This window comes from Petromyzon marinus, chromosome 6, assembly GCF_048934315.1.
Source record: "Petromyzon marinus isolate PM22_M1 ecotype Great Lakes invasive population chromosome 6, UKy_Petmar_22M1.pri1.0, whole genome shotgun sequence".
Taxonomy (NCBI): domain Eukaryota; kingdom Metazoa; phylum Chordata; class Hyperoartia; order Petromyzontiformes; family Petromyzontidae; genus Petromyzon; species Petromyzon marinus.
Genome location: NC_133672.1, coordinates 18245175 through 18271258, shown reverse-complemented (window position 1 = coordinate 18271258; position 26084 = coordinate 18245175). Strand labels below are relative to the sequence as shown.

Genomic DNA, 26084 nt, shown 5'->3' with positions numbered 1-26084 from the left:
TGTCTTGTTCTGTCAAAAATCAATTACCATATTACCTTCTTACACAATTAATTCCCTTTGCAATCTGCCTACAACCCTGGTCACTCCACCGAGAGTGCATGAGTCAAGATCCTTGATGGCATTCTGTCCCACATTTCTAATTTGGGCTGCGAATAAGAGGCCAACATCAGCCTAAACTCATCAGCACAGATAAATTCCGTAAAAATATGCAAAACATATTTGATTCTTAATAATGTCCAACAAACCGTAATTGATGTGTTCAAGTCATATAATATGTTAATGCAATGTTGATGGTTAGAATATGCACTTCCTGAGAATTAAACAGGTGAGTTGTTTTAATGCCAAAGTAAAATAACATCTGTCGAATAATTTGTCTTTTTCTACATGTATCTCAGTGGGCATAACCATGGAATGGTTTTTGAATTCATTGAGTCTCATCAGTAGAATGTGGCTTCATGTAATACTATATTACACTTTTATGTTTAATATTGTTAGGACAATACATGTAAAGACATTAAATTATGTACAGAAGAGTTTTATCTGCTGTATACCTGAATGTGGCACAGTGGGCAGCAAATTTCACGATGGACCTGCAATGAGTTATATTCCTGGTCACTGCGAACATGAGTGGCAAATAAATGTAAGTTTTTTTTTACCAGGTAAGGCCAACTGAGCTATACAGTTCTTTTATCAGAAGCGACCTGGTCACAAATGATAGCTCAATGAAGTGGCTTATCATGTGGAAATATGTAGCAGCCAAATACTCTGAACGAATGTTAAAATGCAGATGGTACAAACAGAGGATCCGGAGAAAAATCCACACAACCACGGGGAGAACATGCAAACTCCAAATATACAGGATGCAGGGTCGGGATCAAATAATCCAGAACCTCCTGTATACCAGGCAAGGAAGTAAACATCTTGGCATATATATTCTTGGTTCTTTCGGTAAAGTCACGCAGAAGGGAAACAATAAAATAATAAAAATATAAAACAATACAATTCTCACGTTTCGACTGCAACACAAGCAATCATCATCAGGTGTGAAAACCACAGCAAGAAAATATGAATCCCTGCAGTCACGAAAGCTTTAAATCAAAATATTGGCATATCTGAACCAGGCCTGGGTCTGGTTCAGGCCTAGGTCCCCTCTTCACCAGCTAGTTGCTCTTAAGTCCTGAATACCTCCAAAACCAAGGTGCTATGCTTCTCGCCAGGACTAAAGCAGGAAGTTATTTTTTTCCCCAATTACATTCCTTAAATAATGATCAAATAGAGCAAGTCAAGATCTATACGTATCTTGGGGTCATCCTGGATTCAAAACTGAATTTTGAAGATCACATTGATTATATTGGTAAAAAGACAAAAATAAAACTTGGTTTTCTGTATCGACACAAGCACTGCTTCCCCCCTATGTTCCGTTTGAAATTGATAAAAGCTACCATACTGCCTCTACTTTATTACTGTGACATCGTGTATAAATTAGCCCCAAGTACTGTACTGAAGAAGCTTGATTCAATTTATCACTCGGCCTTAAGATTTGCATTGAACTGCCCATATAGGACTCACCATTGTGATCTCTACATTGGGTCAAACTTAACATCTCTTCATGTTCGACGGCTTGTGCACCAGATCTTATTTATTCACGATGTACTTAGAAAAAATCCGCAGACTACCTGCTGGATCTCCTCTCTGTTTCAAAGAACAAATTTGACCTCAGGTCTTCGCTCATTTACCAGCTTCACATTCCCTATTGCCGTACAAATACTGGAGGAAGGGCCTTTGCTATTGATGCCCCCAGTGTCTGGAATGCTATTGCCAATAAACTGCAACTTGAATCACTACTTATGAGATCTTCACTCAAAACTGCTCTAGAGGAGTTGTACACCCCTAGCTGCCACTGCTATTCAGTGGCCTAAAATAAAATAAAATGTTTCGCTCCGGATGACCGCTGCAAAGTATTATCTGTATTTTATTTAGTGTGCTGATCTTAATGGTGCATTGAAAAATTTGATACTCCGACTGATGCTCCTGTTGTTGTGGAGTGACTCATGCAGCCAGCTATGGCTGCAGGGTTTGGTGTTACATGTTATTTATGTAGTTTATTGTGAAAATTCGGTCACAGTTCCTATGATCACTGTTACATTGCTTTTATGGCTTTATTTTGGTGATTTCGAAAAGTGTTTTGGTTTGGTCATGTTTGTTTGCTGTAGTACGGAGTTAGACTGATGGCCTTAATCTAAGTTGTCTTTTTGCACACAGCGTTGGTGTACGGTGCTTTTTCAGGAATATTTTGCTGTTTTTTCCTGGATTTTCTGTTTGCACAGTCACATAGTCACTTTAAGATGTTTTTCTTGTTCATGTTTTTGTTTTTTTGTTTGTTGTGGTTGCACCCGATTCAAGAGCCGAATGGCTCACAGGGCTATACCAAATAAATGAAACTGAAAACTGAAACTCTTCACCAACCCACACTGATCAAATGCGGTGTAGATCCTCAACGACCCGACACGGTGTGAGATGGCCTTCATCCAGCAGTCAATTTCCAAGCGATATAAAATAAATACCTGAATATGTGATGAGTTTGCAGTTTTGTGGTGGTGGTGCATGCCAGTAACTTGCTGCACTAGAGAGGCGGGGAAGGGCTTCAGGCATATCCTGCTCTGCTGAGGTAGCCAGGTGTGCACAACATTGAGTTATTGTGTATGGCTGGTTTTGCCTTTGTGCCCTTAAATACTGGGGTGTTCCATGTTTGCAAAACATTAACACATTGGACGTCCCCCCCCCACCCCAACTAAATAATTTACTCAATTTAACCCTGCTGTATAGTGTTTGAGTGTAGCGATTATTTCTTCATTTAGAATATATAGTTATTTTTTTGTTTTATTAACCAGGTGGTTCGCAAGGCTGAATTGTTTATTTAAACAACACAGTTGTATTTGTGCTGGAGAGAGGGTGAAGGCAACTACTGATATAATGGGACGTTTTCTGTGCATTCTGCTTGTCGTGTGCAGTCCATTTGCGTCTATAACACACTCGCCCATTGGCTATTGTTGGCTCGTCGGCAATGACACTCCGCCACATGTTGCACAACTGCCCATTCTGTTGACTTGGGAATAGACAACTTGCAGCCACCTCCTCCCAATAATGTCAGCGTTTAAAACGCAACAATGGCATTATTTGCAAACCCAAGAGTTCGTGCACGTGCAGTAAATACAGGCATTCATTGATTATTTTGTATCAATAAAGTGGAAAAGGCAAATGCCCAGGTAGATTGGCGAGCATTACGTAACTTGTGAAAATATATGATCTTTTGGTTATACATTCCACGTGTCTACTTGTGTGAATAGGAGCTCTATCGGACGTGTTTTTCCGGCGACAAAGGGAGCAAGCCCAGTGTCACTGATTATATTCACGAGATCATCCACTTCAATTGTCCCACTTTCACAAAACCTCTGTGCAGTCGTGGCAACTCACGAATGTGCTCCGTAATTGAATTGTCGACTTTGCCAATCATGAATTAACAAGATGCCGATTGTACTTTGGGTCAATCATTAGAATGTGGTCGAGGGTCGTTACCAATAATTGTAATAAAACATTCGCGTTGTGCCATCAGTTGAAGGGGTCCCACATTTATTCCGTTAAATTGTGTCTATATATCTGGATGGCTTCATGAACGAATCTTTGTTGATAGCCGGTAGGTTTGCAGAGTACCTTCGTCTTGGATAAATACATTTGTGTGAGCCCACCGCATTAAAACAATGATCAGCTACGGCTGAGGTATTGGTCCTACCGTGTTTCAGATCTGCCTTATGTTCACGAACACGGTCCGAGACATGTTGCTTAGTTTCCCAAATGTAACTACTTCCGCAGGCACAGCTTAGTTTGTAGACGTCGAGGTATTGCATGTCAGGGATCACATTTCAACCAAGAAGATGGGTACAAACTGAGCGATCATTGGAAGGACGTTATTAACCAATGTAATTCATAACTGGCTGTGATGTTCCATCCTACCTTCCGATGTTAGCAGTTATTTTCGACTCTTGATTTTACATTAACAGGTTCACACTAACACAGCTTACATTGACATGCCAATATCTTACATCGACATGCTCATCTCTCTCACTTTAACATCACTAGCCCTGCCCACTTCGTTTATAACCCTTGGGCTACACCCATTTCAAACCTTTAAAAACAGCCTGCCTCAGCAGCTTTCACCCGTTTTTTCTCCTGATGACGATTGCTTGTGTTGCGATGGAAACGTCGTGATATTTTTATTATTTTGTATTCACTTTATTTTTATTATTTTATTGTTCTCTCTCCGTGACTTTACCGAAGGACCCAAAGAATATTTAAAAAAAACATGCTCATGGACTGTAGGGTAAGTGCGTTAGCGAGCATTTAAGGCTGGCGGGGATCAAGTGACTCATGAGTATCCAACAAGGTTGGCGAGGTGGTCAGCTGTTCACTATTAGTGTACAAAAGCTATTCCGAGCAGAAAAAATATTCCCCAAGCACACCTGCTGTTTTTTTTAAGCCTTGCAATTCACCAGTGTGTGAACCTCAACAGTTTGTTGTATGACCTCTGTAAATAAGCGAAAAAGCTTCATAGCTCATCGGATTCCTCCAGGATAAATATTGATTCGGATTGAGTCGAGTTCCTCGAGACCTGAATTTAAATACTGTAATTACAGCAAGACAACTGATATGAATTTACCAACCATAACAATTAGCGTTATTTAGCTTTTTCTTTCCAACTAGCCTTTTGCCCGTCCAAGGACGGGTGTATTGCAGTAAATCTGAAACTTGCAAGTGAAAAGCAGACCGCGACGTGATATTCTTTGCATTAATGCGTGTCCAATTTGTAAGGGAGTGGTGACAGAGACCTATTTCATTTTAAGGTTCTAATCCCTTGTTCATCACGTCTCAACAACAGCGTCACGGAGATCACGTGACGTGCGGGTTCTGCCTTTGTAGTGAGGGTTGTGAGTTGACGCCGAAGAGGGGGGAGGAGCCTCAGCCCCCCCATGTGGAGTGACGTCAGCCGCTAATTATTATGAATGGTGGGGGGGGGTGTCCATTTGGAGGACGTTACCTGCTCATGAATATTAATGAGGGGGCTGGTCGATGTGGTGTGACGTCACGAGCGTTCAGGACTGACATTCCTGGGTGATTATAACAGGTGTATGTTTCGCCTCCAGCTCTGCATTATCTGTCGCAATAAAACATTGCGGGTATTCGTGGACTCGACTCTTAAAAGTGCACCCAAACAAACGTTCAGGCTACTTCCCATTGACATGAAAGGGACTCATTATTTGACTCGTGATATGCATTGAAATAAACCCCCCACTTTCCAGTTTTCAAAACGATTCATCATACTTTAAAAACAAATTAACTTTTTTCATTAATTAAAAAAACGAGCAATATTATTTTGTCCAACATAAAAATTAGCAGTTGATTATCTCCTTTACGGCACCTTTATTTGTGCAAAACAATTTTTAACCACCGAAAATAATGTCAATCGTCCTAAATCTGTGCCGGCCACATGAATACATTTACTCAAGGATGCCTCTCTGCTTGGAACAGGTATGATTTATTGACACATGCGACCGGCTCATCAGGGCAATTCTGTCAATTCAGACACAAAACAGTTATACAAAATGAAATCGTTCACACTACTCTCCAGAAGCTACACATTTCTTAAATATATCATACACTGGGTATGTTTAAAGGATACGTATTTTCGTATTTTTGCACTGCCGACGATTACTAGTCCACCTCATTAAGTGAATGCGTTTCGCTGCAGCGAGTCAGAAACTAAGCGAAGTAATGGGGGAGTCGAAATTCATCCCGGCTCCCAATCAACAGCAGCTACAATGCCGTTATTTACAATAAACTGGTGACATTTTCTGGTGACATTTGTATAAAGCACTCGCTACAAGGCATTGGAATAATTTATTAAAATGCAGCAATGTAATAAATCACAGTATTTCATTGTAAGGCATTTTAATAAACAATTAGCTAACCACTTAGAATACAACAATTTTGTTGAAATGCTTTACAGTCAACCGCTGTTTAAAAGCACCACAAAATGTTAGAAATTTGCGTCGTCACCTTTTCAAGCGTGCCATTTGGATCACTCACAAACCTAAAGTAAAAAAACACAGCCACTGCATGCAGCATTCAGAAACCCTCTCTGAATAAACAATAAATAAAAATTAACAATGTAGTCAGTCATACAAATACTATTTCTGAAAACATGGGCAGGATGGGGGGGGGAATTCCTGAAAAATATATCTGTACTTGTACAACAGACTTGTACAAATGCACACAGTTGGTCCTCAATGCTACAGCATAACAAGGCATGTGTGTTTTGGTGAAGATGGAAATTTTGAGCAGGTCTCCAACGGGACAGGGAGAACAGGCTGGGCTGGCTCTTGCACGCTCGCTCGGGTCGTGCACACCTCATGGGGGCCCCTCGCACCTCCTGGGGACCCCTCGCACCTCCACGGAGACGGCTCTGGCCGGACAGCCATGGTCACATCAGCTGCAGGTAGTGCAGCGCTGCAGAGATGTGCTGCGGCATGAAGACGTAGGCCGTGTACACGGCCATGCCCAGCACCGCCAGCAGGAACGAATCTGAGCGTTAAGTCAAGGCTGCACACGCGAGGACGGCATCCGACAACACACAAAGATCATCCCGTATAGTATTTTACAGATTGTTGCAGCGAGTACTCTTCGCAGGCACCTATTAAGGCCATACAACGCACGATGGATGGGGTTGTGTGGCCAGCACCATGCCTGGCCGTCTTTTTGTCCCGAGTGCTGTTGTTCACACCGTGGTAGGTACTCGTATAAGACCGAATTGACATAAGGGAGGCTCAGGACGGTTCAGATATTTGCCAATGATGTTGATCGTGGTGCTAACCGTTGCACCACCACTCCACCACAGCAAAGAACTCGTTAAGAGCATACACACGGCCACTGCTGAAAGCAAAGTCTGAAGAGACAGTCACACGATGAGTGGAACTTATCCTTCAGTCCACCTCATCATCTTTGCTGGCAGGGCAATAAGTGCTCTACAGTGGTATTATTCATTTTGACTTTGACCGTTTTCAAAAATCTAACTTGAGGGGAAGATTAGGATTGGTCAAGTTCATGGAAAAACATTGACGTGAAGTTTCAGTCACCAGTTGACAAGGGGACCATGCCATCAGTTGTGGTAACTTTTTAATGATTTTCTGTATGTTTGTGTTGGCAAAGTTACATTCCTTTAGTAGTCACTGTCTCAGCCTTATGAGGACCGTTTTCTATTTTTTTTTATATAATACTTGTGTAACTAGCTATCATTCTGTATCTCAATATTTTCAGAAACATGCAGCTTACCTCTTTACCTAATGAAAACAGTGCGTAATTACATCCATGTCATATTACGGACACGATTAGCCACTGCCAAGCAGTAGCCACTGCCAAGCAGTTTGGCAGTGGGCTAATCTTGAAGAAATCACAAGGACTTTGTTTACACAAACACACAGCCAATGCCCCTAAGGCACCTCGGAGTCAGGCATCACACGCAAGCATCGGCGCTGCACTGATGACACGCTATCCACAAGACATCATAACAATGCCAAAAGCGCCCTGGAACGCAGCCCTAAGCTCAACGTTCATGACCACCCACGTGTTTGTTGATTCACTCAACAAGGGTGGGCATGCTGGACATTGAAATAGCTGCTGCCGAGGTCTCACCAGCTGCGATGGCCACTGTGTGGCGGAATTCATATCGCCGGTTATCAGGAACTCGCCCAGCAGAAGAAGGCCCTCATAAGGCAAAGCCGTTGACGGCGGAAGGATGCATTCAGCCGCATAAGTCTGTTCAGCCAAGACCCGTTCCCGCATCAAATACCATAAGTTTTAACAAAAATAGTTAAACCGATGATGACATTAACGGCAAGCTTCTTGCAACAGCCATCGTATTTTCGACGTGCAGCTTGTATTAGCTGGGTGGGGGTCGACCCACGCCTATTCGGAGTTTGGGTGGGTGTTAATTTACCATATTTCACCACGCTGGTAAGTGCGGCTTGATAAATGCGGGAATCATTTACGTGGAAGCATAGAGGCATTGCACACTATAATGGAATTGTTTGGATAACAATCTGATCACCGCAACGGCTGTTATGCATGAGACCCGTGCGCATTCCGGGTGATGTGGTGATCCGGGTGATGTGGTGACACGGGTGATGTGGTGATACGTGTGATGTGGTGACACGGGTGATGTGGTGATACGGGTGATGTGGTGATACGTGTGATGTGGTCACAGGGGTGATGTGGTGATACGTGTGATGTGGTCACACGGGTGATGTGGTGACACGGGTGATGTGGTGATGTGGTGATACGGGTGATGTGGTGATACGGGTGATGTGGTGATACGGGTGATGTGGTGATACGGGTGATGTGGTGATACGGGTGATGTGGTGACACGTGTGATGTGGTGACACGGATGATGTGGTGACACGGATGATGTGGTGATGTGGTGACACGGATGATGTGGTGATGTGGTGACACGGGTGATGTGGTGATACGGGTGATGTGGTGACACGTGTGATGTGGTGACACGGATGATGTGGTGATACGGGTGATGTGGTGACACGTGTGATGTGGTGACACGGATGATGTGGTGATGTGGTGACACGGGTGATGTTGCTGCGAGACCGGCCGGAGTTACCGTCACGCTCCGGTCATCATCGCAGCGGCTTCTGCCTGGCCACAAGGACGGGGGGGTTACCGCACCGCGCGGCGCTTTCAGACGCGCTGCTTCTGCGGCCGTCTGGAACGCTCTTCCTTTCGACATGATGACGCAACTGGAGCAGCTATGCACTTTTGACACAGACTACTTGCTGTGTTGTGTTTAGTGTTTTGTGTTTAGTGTGTATAGTGTGTTGTGTATAGTGTGTTGTGTTTAGTGTGTTGTGTTTAGTGTGTTGTGTTTAGTGTGTTGTTTTTAGTGTGTTGTGTTTAGTGTGTTGTGTTTAGTGTGTTGTGTTTAGTGTGTTAATGTGTTGTTAGTTTGTTGTGTTTAGTGTGTTGTGTTTAGTGTGTTGTGTTTAGTGTGTTGTGTTTAGTGTGTTGTGTGTAGTGTGTTGTGTTTAGTGTGTTGTGTTTAGTGTGTTGTGTTTAGTGTGTTGTGTTTAGTGTGTTGTGTTTAGTGTGTTGTGTTTAGTGTGTTGTGTTAATGTGTTGTGTTTAGTGTGTTGTGTTTAGTGTGTTGTGTTTAGTGTGTTGTGTTATGTGTGTTGTGTTTAGTGTGTTGTGTTTAGTGTGTTGTTTTTAGTGTGTTGTTTTTAGTGTGCTGTGTTTAGTGTGCTGTGTTTAGTGTGTTGTGTTTAGTGTGCTGTGTTTAGTGTGCTGTGTTTAGTGTGCTGTGTTTAGTGTGCTGTGTTTAGTGTGCTATTTAGTGTTTAGTGTGTTGTGTTTAGTGTGTTGTGTTAAGTGTGTTGTGTTTAGTGTGTTGTGTTTAGTGTGTTGTGTTTAGTGTGTTGTGTTTAGTGTGTTGTGTTTAGTGTGTTGTGTTTTGTGTTTAGTGTGTTGTGTTTAGTGTGTTGTGTTTAGTGTGCTGTGTTTAGTGTGCTGTGTTTAGTGTGTTGTGTTTAGTGTGTTGTGTTTAGTGTGTTGTGTTTAGTGTGTTGTGTTTAGTGTGTTGTGAATAGTGTGTTGTTTTTAGTGTGTTGCGTTTTGTGTTTAGTATGTTGTGTTTAGTGTTGTGTTTAGTGTGTTGTGTTTAGTGTGTTGTGTTTAGTGTGTTGTGAATAGTGTGTTGTGTTTAGTGTGTTGTGTTTAGCGTGTTGTGTTTTGCGTGTTGTGTATAGTGTTGTTGTGTTTAGTGTGTTGTGTTTAGTGTGTTGTGTTTAGTGTGTTGTGTTTAGTGTGTTCTGTTTAGTGTGTTGTGTTTAGTGTGTTGTGTTTAGTGTTGTTGTGTTTAATGTGTTGTGTTTAATGTGTTGTGTTTAGTGTGTTGTGTTTAGTGTGTTGTGTTTAGTGTATTGTGTTTAGTGTGTTGTGTTTAGTGTGTTGTGTTTAGTGTATTGTGTTTAGTGTGTTGTGTTTAGTGTGTTGTTTTTAGTGTGTTGTGTTTAGTGTGTTTAGTGTGTTGTGGTTAGTGTGTTGTGTTTAGTGTGTTGTGAATAGTGTGTTGTGTTTAGTGTGTTGTGTTTAGTGTGTTTAGTGTGTTGTGTTTAATGTGTTGTGTTTAGTGTGTTGTGTTAATGTGTTTAGTGTGTTAATGTGTTGTTTAGTGTGTTGTGTTTAGTGTGTTAATGTGTTGTGTTTAGTGTGTTAATGCGTTGTGTTTAGTGTGTTGTTTAGTGTGTTTAGTGTGTTGTGTTTAGTGTGTTTAGTGTGTTGTGTTTAGTGTGTTAATGTGTTGTGTTTAGTGTGTTAATGTGTTGTGTTTAGTGTGTTAATGTGTTTAGTGTGTTAATGTGTTGTGTTTAGTGTGTTGTGTTTAGTGTGTTGTATTTAGTGTGTTGTGTTTAGTGTGTTGTGTTTAGTGTGTTGTGTTTAGTGTGTTGTGTTTAGTGTGTTGTGTTTAGTGTGTTTAGTGTGTTGTGTTTAGTGTGTTGTGTTTAGTGTGTTGTGTTTAGTGTGTTGTGTTTAGTGTGTTCTGTTTAGTGTGTTGTGTTTAGTGTGTTGTGGTTAGTGTGGTAATGTGCTGTGTTTAGTGTGTTGTATTTAGTGTGTTAGTGTGTTTAGTGTGTTGTGTTTAGTGTGTTAATGTGTTGTGTTAATGTGTTTAGTGTGTTGTGTTTAGTGTGTTGTGTTTGGTGTGTTAGTGTGTTTAGTGTGTTGTGTTAATGTGTTTAGTGTGTTAATGTGTTGTTTAGTGTGTTGTGTTTAGTATGTTAATGTGTTAAGTGTGTTAATGTGTTGTGTTTAGTGTGTTGTGTTTAGTGTGTTAATGTGTTGTGTTTAGTGTGTTAATGTGTTGTGTTTAGTGTGTTAATGTGTTTAGTGTGTTTAGTGTGTTAATGTGTTGTGTTTAGTGTGTTAATGTGTTGTGTTTAGTGTGTTAATGTGTTGTGTTAGTGTGTTGTGTTTAGTGTGTTAATGTGTTGTTTAGTGTGTTGTGTTTAGTGTGTTAATGTGTTGTTTAGTTTGTTGTTTAGTGTGTTAATGTGTTGTGTTTAGTGTGTTAATGTGTTGTGTTTAGTGTGTTTAGTGTGTTGTTTAGTGTGTTGTGTTTAGTGTGTTGTGTTTAGTGTGTTGTGTTTAGTGTGTTGTGTTTAGTGTGTTGTGTTTAGTGTGTTGTGTTTAGTGTGTTGTGTTTAGTGTGTTGTGTTTAGTGTGCTGTGTTTAGTGTGCTGTGTTTAGTGTGTTGTGTTTAGTGTGTTGTGTTTAGTGTGTTGTGTTTAGTGTGTTGTGTTTAGTGTGTTGTGTTTAGTGTTTTGTGTTTAGTGTGTTGTGTTTAGTGTGTTGTGTTTAGTGTGCTGTGTTTAGTGTGCTGTGTTTAGTGTGTTGTGTTTAGTGTGTTGTGTTTAGTGTGCTGTGTTTAGTGTGTTGTGTTTAGTGTGTTGTGAATAGTATGTTGTTTTTAGTGTGTTGCGTTTTGTGTGTTGTGTTTAGTATGTTGTGTTTAGTGTTGTGTTTAGTGTGTTGTGTTTAGTGTGTTGTGTTTAGTGTGTTGTGAATAGTGTGTTGTGTTTAGTGTGTTGTGTATAGTGTTGTTGTGTTTAGTGTGTTGTGTTTAGTGTGTTGTGTTTAGTGTGTTGTGTTTAGTGTGTTGTGTTTAGTGTGTTGTGTTTACTGTGTTGTGTTTACTGTGTTGTGTTTAGTGTGTTCTGTTTAGTGTGTTGTGTTTAGTGTGTTGTGTTTACTGTGTTGTGTTTAGTGTGTTCTGTTTAGTGTGTTGTGTTTAGTGTTGTTGTGTTTAATGTGTTGTGTTTAGTGTGTTGTGTTTAGTGTGTTGTGTTTAGTGTGTTGTGTTTAGTGTGTTGTGTTTAGTGTGTTGTGTTTAGTGTATTGTGTTTAGTGTATTGTGTTTAGTGTGTTGTGTTTAGTGTGTTGTTTTTAGTGTGTTGTGTTTAGTGTGTTTAGTGTGTTGTGGTTAGTGTGTTGTGTTTAGTGTGTTGTGAATAGTGTGTTGTGTTTAGTGTGTTGTGTTTAGTGTGTTTAGTGTGTTGTGTTTAATGTGTTGTGTTTAGTGTGTTGTGTTAATGTGTTTAGTGTGTTAATGTGTTGTTTAGTGTGTTGTGTTTAGTGTGTTAATGTGTTGTGTTTAGTGTGTTAATGCGTTGTGTTTAGTGTGTTGTTTAGTGTGTTGTGTTTAGTGTGTTAATGTGTTGCGTTTAGTGTGTTAATGTGTTGTGTTTAGTGTGTTAATGTGTTTAGTGTGTTAATGTGTTGTGTTTAGTGTGTTGTGTTTAGTGTGTTGTATTTAGTGTGTTGTGTTTAGTGTGTTGTGTTTAGTGTGTTGTGTTTAGTGTGTTGTGTTTAGTGTGTTGTGTTTAGTGTGTTTAGTGTGTTGTGTTTAGTGTGTTGTGTTTAGTGTGTTGTGTTTAGTGTGTTGTGTTTAGTGTGTTGTGTTTAGTGTGTTCTGTTTAGTGTGTTGTGTTTAGTGTGTTGTGGTTAGTGTGGTAATGTGCTGTGTTTAGTGTGTTGTGTTTAGTGTGTTAGTGTGTTTAGTGTGTTGTGTGTTAATGTGTTGTGTTAATGTGTTTAGTGTGTTGTGTTTAGTGTGTTGTGTTTGGTGTGTTAGTGTGTTTAGTGTGTTGTGTTAATGTGTTTAGTGTGTTAATGTGTTGTTTAGTGTTGTGTTTAGTGTGTTAATGTGTTAAGTGTGTTAATGTGTTGTGTTTAGTGTGTTGTGTTTAGTGTGTTAATGTGTTGTGTTTAGTGTGTCAATGTGTTGTGTTTAGTGTGTTAATGTGTTGTGTTTAGTGTGTTAATGTGTTGTGTTAAGTGTGTTAATGTGTTGTGTTTAGTGTGTTAATGTGATGTTTAGTTTGTTGTGTTTAGTGTGTTAATGTGTTGTGTTTAGTGTGTTAATGTGTTGTGTTTAGTGTGTTAATGTGTTGTGTTTAGTGTGTTAATGTGTTGTGTTAGTGTGTTGTGTTTAGTGTGTAAATGTGTTGTTTAGTGTGTTGTGTTTAGTGTGTTAATGTGTTGTTTAGTTTGTTGTTTAGTGTGTTAATGTGTTGTGTTTAGTGTGTTAATGTGTTGTGTTTAGTGTGTTGTGTTTAGTGTGTTAATGTGTTGTGTTTAGTGTGTTAATGTGTTGTGTTAGTGTGTTGTGTTTAGTGTTAATGTGTTGTTTAGTGTGTTTTAGTGTGTTGTGTTTAGTGTGTTAATGTGTTGTGTTTAGTGTGTTGATGTGTTGTGTTTAGTGTGTTAATGTGTTGTGTTTAGTGTGTTAATGTGTTGTGTTTAGTGTGTTGTGTTTAGTGTGTTAATGTGTTGTTTAGTGTGTTAATGTGTTGTGTTTAGAGTGTTAATGTGTTGTTTGTGTGTTGTGTTTAGTGTGTTAATGTGTTGTGTTTAGTGTGTTTAGTGTCTTAGTGTGTTGTGTTTAGTGTGTTGTGTTTAGTGTGTTAATGTGTTGTGTTTAGTGTGTTGTGTTTATTGTCTTAGTGTGTTGTGTTTAGTGTGTTGTGTTTAGTGTGTTAATGTGTTGTGTTTAGTGTGTTAATGTGTTTAGTGTGTTAGTGTGTTGTGTTAGTGTGTTGTGTTTAGTGTTAATGTGTTAATGTGTTGTGTTTAGTGTGTTGTGTTTAGTGTGTTGTGTTTAGTGTGTTAATGTGTTGTGTTTAGTGTGTTAATGTGTTGTGTTTAGTGTGTTAATGTGTTGTTAGTGTGTTGTGTTTGGTGTTAATGTGTTGTGTTTAGTGTGTTAATGTGTTTAGTGTGTTAGTGTGTTGTGTTAGTGTGTTGTGTTTAATGTGTTAATGTGTTGTGTTTAGTGTGCTGTGTTTAGTGTGTTAAGTGTGTTGTGTTTAGTGTGTTAATGTGTTGTGTTTAGTGTTAATGTGTTGTGTTTAGTGTGTTGTGTTTAGTTTGTTGTGTTTAGTGTGTTGTGTTTAGTTTGTTGTGTTTAGTGTGTTAATGTGTTTAGTGTGTTGTCCTTCCTACGCACCTCCGATGAGCTGCCACGGCTCGCTGCGGGTGCTGGGGCCTCGGGTTGGCGATCCTCTCCGGGAGTCTCTAACCGGCATTGACACCTCGTGGTGACCACTGAAGGCGATCACCACGAGATTCCAACGTGATGGTTGTAAGAAAACAAAATACGCACGGGATGGCTTCAGTCAAGAGTTTGCAACCATTGGTGGGTCGGCGCTGCTCACCACCGTGGATTGTATAACTCTTGCTGAAGCTACCCCGTGCGTATTTATTTCTGCCCACACCGTGCTTGGCCCCTGCCTCTGGTAGCGTGAATGACGGCGTGCGCTCGTTGTTTTAATCGAGAAGCGAGAGAAACCGCGTGGCGCTGCCAGTCGTTCCCATCACCTAGCCCGACCACGACCCAGCCCCGCCGCGACTCTACGGCGACCCCGCCTCCACGTGGCGGACCCCGGCGGGTGAGCCACCACGCAGACGCGACGTGGCCACCACGCGGCGCGCGCCTCCCGTCAGGACTCCCCCCGTGGCGCGGATACTGAAGGCGGTTCGCTCCCAGGGCTCCAGCATGTAGAGCGCCGTGACGAGCAGGTACTGGTAGTAGACGCGCGACAGCCGCTCCCACGTTCGCAGCGCCATCTCGGCGGCGGCCTCCTCCTCCTCCTCGCTCTGCCTCACTGCCAGATACAGCCCCGCCCCTCACCCCGGAGCTCCGCCTCCATTACACTGGAGTCCCGCCCCCTCCTCCAGGCACCCCGCCCCATTGCCCCGGAGTCCCGCCCCCTCCTCCAGGCACCCCGCCCCATTGCCCCGGAGCCCCCGCCCCCTATTTCAGCCCTCGCGACAACCGCAACCCCGCCCCTCGACCCCCCGCCCACTATCAGCCCCGCCCCGTCATTGTGGAGGCGGGGCCTGAATCGAGACGAGGTCACGTGTCACACGGCTGGGGTAGCGGAGGAAGAGGGGGAGGAGATCCCCCCATCCTGCTCTCTCAGCCCCCGCCCCGCGATTCAATCTCGTAGAGCGCACGCGTGGTGGGGCGCCACGCGATTGGTCCTTCCGCGCGCGTGCAAGTGCGCGCGCGGACAGTCACGGGCTCTCGCGCGCGATTGGTGGCGGCGCGCTTCGGCGTCGAACAAATCGAACCAATGAGGCTGCGGCACAGAGCGCGCCGCGCCTATGCGCAGTAGGGAATTGTGAGCGGCGAGACGCGGCGAGCGGAGACCCGCGCCTGGCCTGACCTGAGCCGAGCCCCGCCGAGCCGCCTCCCAATCCAGCTGAGCCCACGCGCGGCTCGGCCCGCTGAGCCCAGATCCGCTGAGACCTGCCGAGTCCCACCCAGCCGAGTCTCGCTGAGCTGAATCCCACCGAGTCGTCTCCCCCACAGGACTGGGCCTTGAGGCCCCCCCACCCTGTGCTGGGAGCCGGCCCCGCTCGGCAGCGCGCCGCCGTCGCTTCCTCGCCCGGGCCCCGCTGGTCGCGCGCGGCGCCCTCTACGAACGCCGCGCATCATGGACTCGTCGGGCAGCATGCCGGGATTCTCGCCCAATCTCGGCTCGCAGCAGGTGCGTGCGCGGCCTGAAGCAGGGCCCGTCTCGTGTCTCCCAATCTCGCCCGTCCTCTCAGGCTCATGTTCTCTCTCGCATGGCTCATAACCTCCTGTCCAGTATCTCCTGGATCCTCTATCCCTCCGCCCTCCTGTATCGTGTGTTCTGTCTGTATCATGTACCCTGTCTGTATGCTGTTTCAGATCTCTTTGCTCATCTTTCCTGTCCCATATCGCTCGTCTCCCTCGCCGTACGGGATTCCCACTGTCCCCCCCCCATTATCTCTTCTGTCTTCACGTGTCTCTTGTGAATCTCCCCGTCTTGTTTCCCCCTGCTGCTCTCCCTTGTGCAACTCTGCATATTAACCTCCACTTCTCACTGTTACAAACAGGCTATCCTGGTCTCTTGAGTTCGCACCTGGTTAACAACATTAACTTGTTGAACCTTTCCGCCTCATAATCTGGCCCCATTATTTTTTTCGTAACCCTGTGAATGTGACATAACGCGTATAGAAAAAGTAGAGCTGTGAACGCGCTGATTGTGCGAAATCCATTCAGAAATTCACATGGTCTTATTGCAGGTAATCATTCTGTTAACACTGAATTATTGAACATGTGGAAGCTTAAGCCTTTTGCCTCATATTTATATTTAAATGCCTCCATTTGCCAGTGTTCACGTCGTTTTCGCTGAGGAATGGCCTCAAAGTGACTTCCCGAATGAATAAGAGAGTCGTCATTCATTTCCAGTCTCACATGAAGACAGACGTGCTACCACCGAGCTTGAAGACTAACACCTTCATGTTCAATTCCTGGAATGCCAGCTGAAGTTTATTTTTTTATTTACACTCGTGAAAGAAAGGCCGATGTTTCCCGATGGTCTTGCATGCTTGGGTAACGCCCCAGCCTTTTCCCGTTTTGCAAGGACATTGCGCAGAAAATATGCTTCCAAAACGCGATAGCATTTGTGTTTACACAGAAGCTATTTGCTGAAAACCTCCTATTTGTACAGCACGAGTAACCGGAGAACGTGCGGTCATGTTGGGCCAAGCGAAGTGTGGTGCTTTCCAATGTTTTTGTTGCAGTGCCTAATGTCACGGGCTTTAATATCTGGGTTTTATCAGAAGACGCTTTTTTTGTATAATTCCCTGCAGATGTTACAGGGCAGCTGTGGTGGTTCAGCCACGGTTTGTTTCCGGGTCGGCACAGCAAATCGCTGGGTAAAAAAAAGATCACTCCTAATTTGTCGTGAGGACCTTGGCTCGGATATGTTCGTGAAAAAAGAATAAAGGTGCAATTAGCTTCGCACAAGTGTCATTGTTAAGTTATCCCCTGCTTGTTGGAATATGGAAGCCTCTGCTGTTCTGCACGCAGAAATATTGTTTTTTTTTACGAAAAAGAATACTGACCCCCAGAATTGTGATGTGAATTTTCCACCGCTGCTAGCGGTGAAGAGCAATGCCCAAAAGTAATTTTAGTATGAACGCACTGGTTTTTCGGTTATCAATTCGTTATTAAAACAATTACCAACAATGCAGCCAGTTTCCATAATGCCATTTTGTATGTGCTTATATTTTGGTAACAAATCAGCACAATTTTCTTGTATGTTTTGTAAACGTGGAAGTAACTGTTTTTTTTTCCTTCCATTTTATGTTGCTGGTGGTTAACATCATACAACAAACACATCTTTGACCAGGCCAAATGTGTTGTGCGTGTTAATGGGTGTGCGCTTTGCGGGCAGGGTGGGATGACGCCTGGGATGCCGCTCTTCAGTCCCATGATGCCCTACGGGACGGGCCTCACCCCACAGCCCGTGCAGGGCTCCTCCATGGGCATGGCGGACGATCAGCAGCAGCCCCAGGCTGGGACATCGCAGCAAGAGACTGGAGCCTCACAGGTATGAGTGTGTTTTGAGTGCAGCTATTCATGGGCACCTGCAATATGCTTGTTAAGAAGCTACCGTTGACAATAACAAACGCTGCCCTGCCACTAAGTGGCACTCTTTTTAGTGATCCCGGTGGGGTGATTGGTTACGTCTGTCGCCGACCGAAATTTCAACTTGTGACCTTCTCACAGTGTGAAGATATTTTTTTTAAATGGAGTTTCTGCCAATATGTGGCAGACATTGTCATTTCTACTTTTTCTTCACTGGCCTGATTATTCTCTACCAAAATCCGGTGTTAATAGATTTGCTGCCAACACATTCATCTGACTGTGTCTTATAACCAACAAAGAAAATGTTTTTACAAATGTGAATTAACTTTTTTTAATGGAAAGACTGTTTCAGCCAATATTGAAGAATAATATCCCAATGGTAGTAATTGAAGTGGATCTGGTCATTCTTCCACCAAAATGGTAATAAAGGGGTTTCCACCAATTCCCAAATCATGCCTATATAGTTTTATCTCATTATGGTGGAAAAGATGGAGATGTAGGAATTTGTATTGAACTGCCATTTGCAAAGCACATTTAACTCTTGTAAACCCATAATTTTCAGACCCAAAATATGTATTTTTCCATAATTTTGTAACACGATAAGCAACACATCTTTGCTGACAAGTTTTTCGCAGATGTTTGCAAAATCGAATGGGTGCAATTCAATAATATCTTTTTTATTTGCTAACATATCTGTTTAAAACTCTTTTACCTGATAATGCATATAATTTGGTGTAATGTATATATTGGCCATGTGCTTGTTTGTTTACTTGCTTTGACGTTTGCTATTAAATATAAATTCTCATAACTCCATTATAGAGGTCTAGTGGTAGCGCTTTTTCCACTTGTTGCAGAGATTCATGGTTCCAATCGAGCAGCTACCCTGATTATTACTGCGCGTAGCATTAACCAAATATTATGCGCCGTCTGCTTCGGTGAACGTGAAACATCCTGTGGCGTCATTCGCAAGGGTGCCTCGTGTCGGTGTCATGGGCAAAGTTACCCATAAATTCTGAGTTAAATATACAGTAGACTCTCGGTTATCCGCGTGCGGTTTATCCGATTTGCAGATTAACCGCGCACCTGAGATTTTGACAAATTTATCATTCGTGGATTTTCCCTTCAGCCCAAATTAATAATCTGAAAACAGTTATACATTGTAACAAGTAATGTAATTAAACCGGACATACATGTGCTCCGGTTAATCCGAAATCCATGTGATCGCCTCTTCAGTACAGTAATTGCATAGCTTTACAACAGTGAGCGGAGTTTGCTGACGTTGATTGGCGTGGCTCTGCTGTCCACTTATTAGGCCGAGTCTTATGCGTGGTAGCAGGAAAGTGTTATCACTGAGCATGTGCGTCGATTGGTAATTTATACCTATGTTGGGAAGTTCCCGACGACTCGCTCGGAAGCTGAGGTAAGTTAAGGGCTTTCGCCTTAGGTTTATTACAAATCTTAACAGTACACGGGGGTGAACAACTTCCCAGGGGATTAGGGGTCCCGGGCTGGGTCCCGACACAGCCGGCTGCCTTGTGCGGTCTCCTCTGCGCCGGCCGTGGGATCAGCCAACACGGCCGACCGAGGAGCACAGCCACGTTTAGCCTGGCACTGTGCCCTCTCCCCTATCCCTACCCTCTTGCCCCTGGCTCCCCGTTCCACCCTTCTCGGACCCTACTCTCCAGCTACGACCCCGCTGATGTCACGGGGTCCCCCCTTTATACTTGAGGAGCCGTGACGTCATTCTGCTGACCCGAGTGCATGACGTCACATCCCGTGACGACATCGCACTGGACGGCACACGTGACGCCACTTCCCCATTCTACTCCTCTACACCTATATGTGTGGTTTTTGGCATAGAGATCCGCAGAAAATTAATATTTTTGGATTAGCCACAATTTTGAATTATCCGCGGCTGTCCTCCACGTCATTAGCGCGGATAATCGAGTCTCCTGTACATAGCAATCGGCACCCCCTCCTGCACAATCTTGGCATGACCCTCCTGAAAAAAAATCAGCAAGCATCATGTATAGCGGAGTCTTGGCTATGACACGGTATTTAAATTTGACTTATGTTTGATTTGGCAAGCATGCACTTCAGCACATGACTTAATTTTTTGATGTTGTTATAAGTACTAGCATGTACAAGATTGACTTTATTGCAGCATCGTGATACCAATAAGCAGGGTTTCGGCTGTTCCCTTGTCTGGCACACAGATGCAAGTTTACCAGACACAAGGGAGCAGCACCACCACAGCCCTGCCTGGCTGCGCCCCCCTCTACCAGTCTCCCATGACGCCCATGACTCCCATGACGCCCATCACGCCGGCCTCTGAGAGCTCGGGTATCGTTCCACAGCTACAGTACGTAACACAGCACCCTGGCTCAATATCCCGATGAGACAGTAATACTTGCAGTTATGAATGTAAATTGTTATGCTTAAGATGCAAGCGAAATATTGCTGGGATCCAGAACACCGTTCTTCTGCTCTACCCCCCTCTACCTCATCTGGTGTCTGCTCAACATAAGGTTTCTGTTCTGTTGCTGGTCAAATGGATTTGGAAGTGACGTAGTGGCCTCAAAGGCCATAGTTGGCATGTTGCTGCGTCACTGAATGTCGGGAAAATTGGTGCATTAGCCTAACAATGTGGTTGTTGAGACAACCCCACTGAGCACATGTTCAATGAAGCTGGCCAAATGTGGGTTGTGTGTGTGCCGGTACTAATAAGAACCTGAATTCATTGGATCCATTAATTTGGTGTGCACTGTCAGAGGTAGGGGCGGGGGGGAAGTGAAACAGGAGGGGTATAGGCCTCTGTAAAGGTGGCATCTTTGCATGTATGGATTGTTTGTGACTGCAAATATGGCATCTTTTATGTTACTGTCGTGGATATTGTACATGCGAGTTTTAGATTCATGCTGTGTGTACTCTTATCATGCACGTGTATGCATTTCTGTGTTTTATTTAATTGTATATATTTATTTGTCACAGTTGCTGAAGACAGTACAAAAGGCCTGTCATGCAATTTGGCCAACAAGGGGGATCACTCATGAGTTATGGTCTAGGAGCTTACACTTCTTGAATTGAGCACGTTTTAGGAAAAGAGACTGGGAGGGAGTTTCAAAGTTGAGGACAAACAGATGGAGGAAGCGAGAAATGTTTCGCGTCTCAATTTTTGGTTGTTGACTGCAGTGTGGATGGAAAGAAACGGTAGATCCCAATCTTCTGGGCTGAGGTTGGCCAGTAGACGGTAGTACAGAAAACTACAGACCTTTGTGTATGAGATTGATTCGGAGTGTTTCTTCATTTGTGAGCTTTTCTCTGGGCACTCCTGCTTTTCTCCCACGTACACAATGCTCGTTAAGTAATTGGCCACATATACGTGGCATGCTCCTCAAAGAGTTGAATGTAAAACCGCAAGCAATTTCCATCGTTTCATAAAATTGATTGCAGTTATTCAATATTTTAATTTAATTATGTCGGTAACATTTAAGAGTATTTGTGAATGGTAGTAAATATGCTCACCTATATCTTGTTTTTTGTTTCATTACCAGGAATATAGTATCCACAGTCAACTTGTGTTGTAAGCTGGACTTGAAGAAAATTGCACTTCACGCGAGAAACGCCGAGTACAATCCCAAGGTACAAATATCAGATAAGGTTATTTGAGTTGGTGGTTATTACAGCCTGGAACTAGGTTATACGTGGCGCATGGATCAGGTGAAGCCCTGGCAGCTTGGCCCCGTTGGCACTAACCTACCGGCCTGCGGTGTTTTCCCTAGCGCTTTGCCGCGGTGATCATGAGGATCCGTGAACCCAGGACTACGGCGCTCATCTTCAGCTCCGGCAAGATGGTGTGCACAGGTGCCAAAAGGTATGCTTCCGCCTCGCCACCTGTCATGTGTCTGTCTATGATGAAATTATCCACAAAACCTGCTCACCCGCGATATTGTCAGTCTTTTGAAAACAATGTATCTGCATACCATTTGAACGTTCGCGTTTTAAGGATTATCTCGAACGTTGTTTATCAAACTTCAGTCTTTGACACCCCGCAATAGTTGTCCATGATTACCAACCATCAGGTGCATATAGTGTGCAGTTGTTTAATTTTCAAATGAATAGAAACGAGTGGTAAACTTTAAAAGGTGATCTGTGAAGAGTTGTGAGGACCAGCGTTTGAGGGACACCCATCTATAGCACTGATGTGCTCTTAGGAGTTTACTCGCCGCGAATTCTAATGCGTGTTCCGCTATCTGTGGTTGTGGTTTTACAAACGCTTGCAGTGAAGACCAGTCCCGTCTGGCAGCACGCAAGTACGCACGCGTGGTACAGAAGTTGGGATTCCCCGCCAAGTTCCTTGACTTCAAGATCCAGAACATGGTGGGCAGCTGCGATGTCAAGTTTCCTATCCGCTTGGAAGGGCTGGTGCTTACACACCAGCAGTTCAGCAGGTGAGCAGTCACTGGTATCCGTAGTCCTTTGCAGAGCTTAGCTTTTCCATGCTTATTGGTGAACAGTCAGCTGACTCACCATCGTGGAGGACTCTTCATAAACGGTTCGTTTATTGGCAGGAAGCTGGATGGCCAATTTAGCTTAGCTTCTGTCGATTTTTCTAGAATGTAACCCTAACCTGCTTATCAACAATTAGATGGAGTCTTGCATGGGGTCACTACAGAACCTGATAAGAGAATTTGTGAATAATTGGAATTGCCCTTGGAGATTATTAACTGTCCTTGGTTCATGTTATTTATAACGCTCGTCCCTGGGATCTCCTCCCCTGTGTCACAAGTGTGTGTTTATACATGTACAATTTTTTTTATTGATTCACTGCTGAATGAGGGTCTCCTGAAGCCTGTGCGGGCCATGGGGCTTACTTGACAAAATCTCACCACGTGGGTGAGTGAAGGCAGGGGGGCATAGATGTGGAAGTTTGAGAGTACAGTACAACAAAATATGTTGCTGCGCTGCCCTTTGCTGCCCGCCACAAAGCCCCGCAAAGCTCGATGACAGCCTGTTTGTGCACGATGGCCCCCCAAGCACTATCTTGGCTCAAACCTGCTTAGCTTCTAAAATCTAACAAGATTGACCAAATGTATGGGTGATTAGGGCATAGGCAGAGATGTTTTGTATATATATTAAAATAATAATAATGCCCATGTTAAAGTTAAAATATGTCCCCTTTCCACTGGTGTGTCATAGCTACGAACCGGAGCTCTTTCCTGGACTCATCTACCGCATGGTGAAGCCTCGGATCGTGCTGCTCATATTTGTGTCTGGAAAGGTGGTGCTCACAGGTAATGCCAGGGATGGTTTGGGAAGTGGTGTTCTGATACTAATTATGTTTGAGAAAAGTGTGCATTATGTCTGCCTTGCAAACACTACATTTTTATCGTCGAATAAGTGCAGTGAACTTTAAAATTAATAAATGTTTATCCTCTCAAGGTTTCCTTGAATTGAAAGTAGTTTGCTTGTGTTATCCAAACTGTTGGCAATATCTCTTTCAATAATGTAAAATGTGGTATCAAACTGTTAGTCAATACTCTACAGAAGGACCATCACCACTCAGAACATTAAACAACGATGCATTTTTCTGTTATAAGATAGTGTTAATGATAAATACATTTAATAGTATTGTATTTATTTTACACCACCTTGTACCAAAGCACGTAATTCTAAATAGTTATAAAGCTATGTCACAATCGAGTAATTTAACTGGTAAAGTTAATAAACTTTGTCAAATTCCTTGAACTTTATCATACGCTTCACATCTTTTGGTGGCGCTCTAAAAAAATATTGGAGGAAATAAAGTTGGGTTCACAACGTCCAGTGGGACAATGTATGAGCGCAATGTATTTAATGTCCACCAGCGTGGTCTGGTACTAGACTTGGTGCCCAATATATCCTAAACATGACTGCCACACATGGAAATAAAGATCACCCATCATTTATATTGTTTATGATCCTTTTGTATATGTGCCATCTTTGTCTCTCTGGTTCTGCTATTCCCACCTCTTTCCCTTCACCATATTCTCTGCTCTACACATCCTGTGTTGAATTCTCTATTATCTTCTCTCTTACGGAATATTCTAACACTGCAGTATCTCACTGTTAATATCAGAATTTGTCTTGTCGTTTCCACTTCTAAAGTATTGAGATACGGTCATATCTAGAAGTGTAACGAGTTTAAAGTTTATATTATTATTTACGTATTTTGCTTGCAATGTTTTATGCATGCAGGTGCCAAGGTACGCGGGGAGATCTACGAAGCCTTTGAAAACATCTACCCTATTCTGAAGGGCTTTCGAAAAACAACGTAACATAAATCAACTGGGACGAAAACAATAAAAACCCAGAATTCCTCACCAGTGATCTGTCAAGCACAAGTCATGGAGGCTTTAAGTATTGCCTACAGATCGGATCTGGATGTACATTTGTCTATAACACACTTTTGTACTTTAATATGAAGACAACGTTAGCGATCATTTTACAAACGCTACCTACGTCGGGTTTAGCTTTCCGACACTGGTAGCGTTTGGATGTTTATTTGCCACTTGTTTCTTTTTAGACTTTTTTTACTTGTTTTCAAATTTAATTTTACATTTCTGCCTACGTTCCAAAGAAACAAGTGTGACTGAATGTTGTGGCATCATGTGGAATCAACTTTGTTCCTCACTCCTCGGACAGTGTAATAGGCCTGCAATTACTAATAAACTCATTGTAACACATTCTCTTCCAATATATTGCTGTAAATAATACGAAGGCATCAGAACATTGCCTATACCTATTACGCACAGGTAGATTTGAAGCCTGCCTGCTTGCTGTACTGGCTGTGGTGCCTATAAGGGGCAGTATTACCAGCAGGTTATTGACAAGCTATCTGGACAGAGATTTAAGTGTTCTCACGTGGGACTCGAGATGCAATCACTTTTTCACAAGGTGAGACATCACGTCGATTTTGAAAGAAACCTGTAATGAGTACATTTCAGCATACTTGCAACAGAAGGAGAGCATGCAGAGCTAAGAGATCGACAGTTCTACAGAGAGTAATTGAAATGCGTAACGGAGTTGAACACAACTCTCAAGCATGCAAAACAAATCGAAGCATATCAAATGTAAAAAACATAGCACTATCATAAAACAATTGCTCTTGGACATACCATATAAAGTATCCAGTTTGTCACATCCAATTTAGAGGGAATAAATGTTGACTGCAAGAAGCGACATGGGTTGTTTCCAGAATGCACTGCATACTTGAGTGAACATTCTTCAAATCTCGTGCTAACTTTTGGTCATGGAAGTGGGCTGAGATGGCGCAAATTGGGCCGTGCTATTAATAAAATGACCGTATTTGGGAAACGACTTAGAAGGGGGAGACGTACATCGGAGTATTTTCTGTATAAGCACACCAGGTAAACGTACAAGTAGATCTTGATTGATTTGAAAACATGTCAAACCAATTTATTTTTCTGTCTGAACAATGAAAGGTAACGTGGTTTGGAATTGAATCGCATTCAAGAACGGCGGCCCTTGTTTAGAATCGTGCACATGGTGTCTAAGCCATTCAGAGCGGTGCTGTGAGCGGACTTGTCAATCACTACACCATAATCATTGGCAATGAAGGTGCTTGCAACAATGTGTTTGCGAGTGGAGAATGAGAAATGTGATAATAAACCTAACTTGATCTGTGATTTTGTTTGTGTGCTGAAGTGCAAATGAGCGTTGAGTCAGATGCCCCGATGTTTGTAGGATTTAACATTTTTGAGGCTAGAGACTGTGCTTAGGGAAATTGTGCCATGATCGGAGATCAGGGGACTCGCGGCAAAGAAAATAAATTTATTTCTACTTGCTTTCAGGAGAAGTTTTAATTGAGATCCTGTTGAATAGGATTGGAGTGAAATTCAAATGTATTTTGAACTTCAACTACCCAGAGGCAGGTTGAATGTATGATCACATCTGTTGCATACAAGTGCATTTCTGAGCATATAAATCTTGTGTCGACATTATTTATGTAAATGTAAAAAACTAAAGTAGAGGTGATCGTACTGCACCAAGAGGAACCCGCTTGGGGGTCGAAGATAAACTTTTAGAATTGTAAGTGTTGCTTTCTTGTCTATATGCAGTTGGAAACCAAACCAAGGGCCTTTTTTCTGTTTTCGGAGTTTATTTTGAGGGTTGATTTTTGAGTCACCAGTGTCAAATGTTTTTTGATGAGGTGATTTAAGGAACCGAACATTTTTCTTATCTGGAAAGGTAACTGAACTTGAGGTGGCTGTTTTTTGTTTACAGTTGGCCATGATCTAAAGCCTCACCGGCTTGAGTTGTATGAACCCTGACCCTAAATATAAACATTGCTTTTGTACTATTTCTTTTTCAAATATTTCTGATAAATTCACAGACTCTAGATTGTCTGTTCCACCTTTATGTATTGCACGAGCAGAAGTACATTTCTAACAGTTGGGTACTAATTGACTTCAAAAAAGTTTTACTGGGATTGGAATGGAACTGC

The 26084-nt window shown here is 42.8% G+C and overlaps 2 protein-coding genes across 2 annotated transcripts; one reads left to right on the top strand and one right to left on the bottom strand.

Annotated features, from left to right (window-relative positions):
* Positions 1-5571: 5571 nt before the first annotated feature.
* On the bottom strand, positions 5572-14807 carry SPTSSA (serine palmitoyltransferase small subunit A). Its single transcript, XM_032947574.2, has 2 exons — positions 14640-14807; positions 5572-6636 (listed from the first exon to the last, which is right to left on the bottom strand). Exons 1-2 carry the CDS (start codon positions 14737-14739, stop codon positions 6536-6538), a joined length of 201 nt encoding a protein of 66 aa, XP_032803465.1. The 5' UTR covers positions 14740-14807; the 3' UTR covers positions 5572-6535.
* Positions 14808-15121: 314 nt separating this feature from the next.
* Positions 15122-25266, top strand: LOC103091806 (TATA-box-binding protein). The gene is made up of 8 exons (XM_032947575.2): positions 15122-15665; positions 17385-17540; positions 19795-19940; positions 21133-21220; positions 21361-21452; positions 21862-22029; positions 22778-22872; positions 23816-25266. Exons 1-8 carry the CDS (start codon positions 15612-15614, stop codon positions 23893-23895), a joined length of 879 nt encoding a protein of 292 aa, XP_032803466.1. The 5' UTR covers positions 15122-15611; the 3' UTR covers positions 23896-25266.
* Positions 25267-26084: the final 818 nt, after the last annotated feature.